General features: G+C 38.2%; 1 protein-coding gene across 1 annotated transcript; it reads left to right on the top strand.

The window, feature by feature from the left end:
* The first annotated feature begins 3,034 nt into the window (after positions 1-3,034).
* On the top strand, positions 3,035-5,616 carry LOC138199448 (beta-1,4-galactosyltransferase 1-like). The gene is made up of 2 exons (XM_069151536.1): positions 3,035-4,071; positions 4,692-5,616. The coding sequence occupies exons 1-2, from the start codon at positions 3,664-3,666 to the stop codon at positions 5,358-5,360; spliced, it is 1,077 nt and encodes a 358-aa protein (XP_069007637.1). The 5' UTR covers positions 3,035-3,663; the 3' UTR covers positions 5,361-5,616.
* The last annotated feature ends 285 nt before the right edge of the window (positions 5,617-5,901 follow it).

The following is a 5,901-nucleotide window of genomic DNA, read 5'->3' as shown; positions in this document are numbered from 1 at the left end:
AGAACACTTTTCGACACAATAATGATTTTAGCAAACATGTAACATGTTCAAGTCAGGCTATTTTTTAACCTTGAGAACTCAAGTTCCAACATCAGCATATTAACCATGGACATGACATGAAATGAAGCAGTAATGAAAACACAAGTACTCCCCAGAGGGAACATGATGAACCATAGTAAATGACTTAAACAGACAAACAGGGGGCAAAGTGACATCTCCATCAAAACCCTGGGAAAATAAGGGAATGTGGGAACATTTGCTTATTTGTTTGAACCCTTTCCCTCAAAGCGATGTCAGTAACACAACTTAAGGCCATGGCTTAGGTAAGTACCACCAGCTGGTGGATATACACACTGACTTAAAATATCTTTCAGCAAACCTAAATGTGGAAAGAACACAATATACACCGACAAGAACAGTTAGAAATGATAAATGAGGGCAAACAGTGCTAAAGCAGAAATGTCCAGTGTTTAACAGAACACTGATAGCAATGTTATCTCATATACATAACATTAGACTGTGATGACTTCAGCTCTCCTTCCACCACACAAGCAGCCACATCGCTAGACTGAACACAGGGTTCTTTTAAGAAGCCCTTTTTTAGGTAAAGCTCAAACCCAACGTACTAATTTTAGTTTAGACAGCTGGTGTTTTTCATGTCAACCACGGACAATCCTTCCATTTGAATAATAAGGTAGTTAAAACATTTGTGCGTGAAACATATGGAGCAGGAAGGCTCACGAGCAGAGATTATCAACACATGAAGACTTTTTTTCTGTTATTATAACTGATGCAGTTTGGGCTGTGTACTTTCTTGACAAAATATATGTAACCGTAAACCCAGTTGCAATGCGTTCCTATGAAACACAAATGCCTCTAGAGGTCACTCTATACCTGCTGCACAAAGTTGTGATTATTGTATTGTGTAAGTGTAATAAGACTCCTGCGCAATCAGAGCTGGGTGTACCTGCTCTTGTTTTGACTGAGAAATGGACACAGCCGTCAAAAGCAACCGTTTGCTACAGTTATAGACAACAGTGTCAGTAAAGTTTGTTCAAAGCGGGACCTGCACACTGGGAACAACACATTTCTGACCATGGTTTTTTAGACAGTTGCAAGATACAAAAATATATATGTCCACTCTCTGCTGTTGACCCATCACTGCTGCAGACTGTAGCACAGTAAAGGTAAAAGATTTGTGGCTTTAAATCTAACTGAGTCCGATTTACACACGTGTTACAGTCAGGATTTCTTGGAGAACAGAGACCATTAGTGCTCTGGAAACCATCTGTCATTTTGTCATCCACAAAATATTCTTTGAAACTATGGTAACTAATGATAGCATAATTTAGGTAGGCACTAAGATGCATTTAAATTATTATTTAATCCCTGTAGACCGTTTCTAATGAGAAGCCTTGGACCAGATCTACGTAGCATTCCTCTGGCCATTTGGGTGTAATTATCTCTGAAAAGTTTAAATAAGATGACTAATAGGCTATAATAAATAAAGTAGATAAAAGATCACAGTATTTGATTGATGCCAGATATTATTTTTTATATTTTTCTGAAGATTCTATCTGTAAATCTATCTATCTATCTGTAAGCGTCCAAATGTTCCTCACTAACTAAACCAAACATAAGATGGGAAACATGTATAAACTTCTCTTCAGCAGCTCTCTGAATGTTATTGGAAAAATTAGGCAAAATGATGATACAGTAATCTATAAATGTTGAGCATATTGTTATGCTGACTTGATGAAATTGATTGTTTAAATCGTCACTGCATACTTTTCCAACAAGTGAATGTTTTTAAGGACTAACTATTAATATCTAACTTCCTCAAATGTCCTTTCTTTTTCTTTGGGTTGGTTCACTGTGTTCTTGAAACATTCCTCTAATCAGTTGCAAACAGCAGCACTTCCTCTTTTGTGTTTTATTATCACATTAAATATTTTAGGCTTCCGAATAAACATCATCTTTGTTCGTCACATGACTGAAACACTGTCTGCTTTGTTTTCAGTGGAAAGTTTGTGTACTGATGTCACATGAATGTCTTATGCTGTTTATGCCGTGTTCATCTTATGATCCTGGAAGCAAAACACTTGTGTTCTACTGTTTAGTACTAATTAAGACATTAAGACATTATTTATTTAAATTAATGCCATTTAAGCAGATTTGGGGAGATCTTAACACTGAAATATTTTTATTTTTTAGGCTTGATATGTAATGTGCGGATCACATGATGCTAAAGAATAAAATAAATTCACACATATCAATACAACAGCCGAGAAGATAAACGCATATTTTCTTGATTGTTTGGTGCTGTTAGAAAAAGGGGAGTGAAAGGAGTCCTTTCATTCAAACTAAAACTGAAACACTCCCTCCATGTCACCACACCCTTCAGCTGTATTGAAGTTGTAGGAATGTGTAACACCTTCAAATTTGCATATGAAACATGGAGGATCATTTTTAGCTTTATCCAGCCTTTTCTTCACACTGATTGTTTTTAAATGTTTGTCTTCTGCTCCAGTTAATGATGCTATGGAGAAGTAGACAATCCCAATGCAACTTACTGTTACTGTATATTAACACGTTGCTAAAGTGGAGCAGCTGTTCATCTGTAACTGCATCGTTCCTGCTACAAACAAAGTAAAGTTGGGTGTGATCAGTGTAACTGAAACCATTCTTACTCGTCAGCATTTACATAGGACCCACTTCCTCATTTTTGATGGAACTCCCCTTACTGACTTTGGGGTTGGGTAGTCTGCACATAAATAGGAAGTCAGCTGCGATGTCGGATACTTATCAGTGACATTCCACAAGAGAAATTCACTGGAGGTGGAAACACCCTCAGTCTCATTCCACTTAACAAGGGACAACCCTGTCCTGCTGGCTGCCGTGTTTTAAAGGTTCTACCTTTCCTTGGGACAGACAGGAGAAGAATAGTGGCAGCAGACAGAATCACTCGAACGTCTACATGTTTGGAGGAGTTGGTGTGGACAAGTTTTACGCTCAAGATCTGACTGAGGAACTTTTTCAGCTTCTCCGAGGATCTTTGAGGACTTCTCGAAGGGTTCATAGGTAACCTGCTGGATGGCCAGGTTTTACAGAGGCCACTCAGCACTGTCAATCACAGGCCAGTAGAGGGCCCAGTTGGACAACATATTTGCATTACTTTGTCGTTATAGTACTTCCAGAGTTATTGCTGTATTATAAATATATATATATATTTTTTTTTTTCTTAAATGTAGTTACATTTTTTGTCAACTCTTTAGGTTCATAATAATTCATTCTTTCTTTAATACTTTTTTTGATTACTCTAAAACTACTTGGAGGTCAGGTGCACATTAAAGGAACTGATGGAAGGAACTCATAATAGTGTTGTGGACCTACTCAAACACATAGTATCCACCATGACTTAACCACTTAAAAAATGTTTACTAACTAATGGAAAAAATGAAAAACATCATGATTAATTATTTACCATAGGTGAGGCCCAACCTAATCAGCTGACTTGAACAAGGAAGCTGCTCAAAAGGAAACAAAAACCGGTCTGGTGACGTGTGTGTTTGGAACACGTTTGACTTGCAAAGATAAATACACGTAGCAGGGCTGTAAGAGAGCTGTTTAGTGTACAGTATTCAATGTCAAAGGGAGTCAAACATGTTGAAAAACGCCTTCAACTTTGTGGCGCTTTTTGCTGTCCTCAGTGTGGCATGTTATGCTGTAGTTTTATTCTACAGAAAAAACATCTCTTTAACTTTTTATACCAAGCCATATCCCGTGGCCAGTGGAAGCGATACCTTTTCCTGGGTGACAAAAGAACATGTTGGCAAGCTGAGGGCAAAGGAGATGGAAGTCTCAAAGGCCAGCAAAGAAATGGCACCTACAACGGCAGCTCCTACAAACAAGATTTTGGGACCCTGCCCCGACACCCCTCCGGATCTTGTGGGTCCCTTGCGTGTGGAGTTTAATTCTAAACGGACTATGGAAGAGGTGAGAGAGGAGGCTAGTCCCTCTCTTCTGAAGGGAGGACGCTACAAGCCACCAGATTGTATCGCGCAACAGAAGGTGGGTGACTGAATGAAGAGGCAAATAAATACATACAAAACAGAGAAAAGAATAGTCGATAGGTTTGGAGCTGTTTACTGGGATTTAAATACTGGGATGTATTCAAAAAAGCTTTTTCAAAACTGTACTATTTGTGCAATGTGTAAAAAAACTATAATAATTAAATGAGCAACAATTTGAATTTAAGTCTTAAATGTAGCACAGCATATTGTTACGGCTGGAAAAAGTTATCTTGACTTCAGTGGGTTCTGTATTTACATTTTGTACATTTATGTTTTAGTTTGGTAGTCCATAACCAGCTGTTTTGAATTTGCCTTTTTTGTTTCTTCGCTTTTATCTTCTCTTTTTTTCAGTATTTCAACAAGTATAAACAATAAAACAAAATTAAAAAAAATATCTGAATGTACCCAGTGAAAAGTAGAAATATAGAGATCATGGGTCACTTACCATCTTCCAATTTAATAAGTAATTATGTGCATGAAATTAAGTACCATGTAGAAGGTTTAGTTTTGTATCCTCCACAAAGAACGTCCACTAAATTCTACCACTAAGAACAGTGGAAAAAAAAAAAAAAAAAAAAAAAAAAACTAAATAAAATAAAATTTCTTTCCTTTGTTTAGGTGGCAGTCATCATTCCATTCCGAAATCGGCATGAGCATCTGAAGCACTGGCTTTATTACCTCCATCCGATATTGAAGCGACAACAGCTAGACTACGGTATTTATGTCATCAACCAAGATGGAGAAGGAGTGTTCAACCGGGCTAAACTGATGAACGCTGGCTATGCTGAAGCACTGAAGGAATACGATTATGACTGCTTAGTCTTCTCTGACATAGACCTGGTTCCCCTAGACGACCGGAACTTCTACAGATGTTTTGACAATCCGAGACACTTGGCTGTGGCTATGGACAAATTTAACTTCCACTTACCCTACAGCACCTACTTTGGTGGGGTCTCCTCATTGTCCAAAAATCAATACTTGAAAATTAACGGCTTCCCAAACACTTACTGGGGTTGGGGCGGTGAGGACGACGACATCTACAGGCGAATCACCTTCCGTGGAATGACTATTTCTCGGCCTGACCTTGCGACTGGAAAGTACAAGATGATCAAACATGAAAGAGACTTGCACAATGAGCCTAATCCACAGAATCCTGACAAACTGGGTCATACCCAGTGGACCATGGACAAAGATGGGGTTAATTCCCTCAACTATACAGTGAAAGAGGTGGTGAAGGACGAATTGTACACTTTTATCACTGTAGATATTCAGGCTCCAGCACGCTAAGGGAGGATGGAACCTGTGGCTTTTAGACTGCTGTTCATTATTCATTTGTTTGTGTGTTATTCTCATAACTCTAACAAAAAGTGGGTGTTGTTCATGATTATTCTGTCATTGGTGGTTTTATGTTCTTAAAATCTCAGGGAATCTAGTGTGTCTAATGGGTCTCAATGAACGGGCGTGTGTCTCTGTGAAGGGCTATGTATGGAAACTATGTGTGCATGTATGTGTACAAGAGAACATCCAATAAATGTGAACTTTATGAGTATTGGTCATTATTATCATCCAAAGAGAATTTCTCACTTCTACACAATTCAAATACAAGTGTCTTTCAATGACTTGACACAGCAATGTGCTTTTTGAGATGGAAAGATGCATAAGAATAGTATGGACAAGCAACATCACAGCAGCTCCATCTTGGGCATGATACCAGAAGACTTTTGGCTGTTAGGCTGGTATTTATGCTTCTAGAGTAAAATGCAAGTAACATAAATGTTAACTTATTTGAGCAGTGAGAAGGGAATCATTTTAGACGTGACAGTCATCT

The sequence above is a fragment of the Embiotoca jacksoni genome, unplaced genomic scaffold (assembly GCF_022577435.1).
Source record: "Embiotoca jacksoni isolate LCO1_2020_lvr unplaced genomic scaffold, fEmbJac1.0.p SCAF_17, whole genome shotgun sequence".
Lineage (NCBI taxonomy): Eukaryota > Metazoa > Chordata > Actinopteri > Embiotocidae > Embiotoca > Embiotoca jacksoni.
The sequence above is the reverse complement of the archived record's forward strand: the minus strand, read 5'-3'. Positions and strand labels throughout refer to the sequence as shown.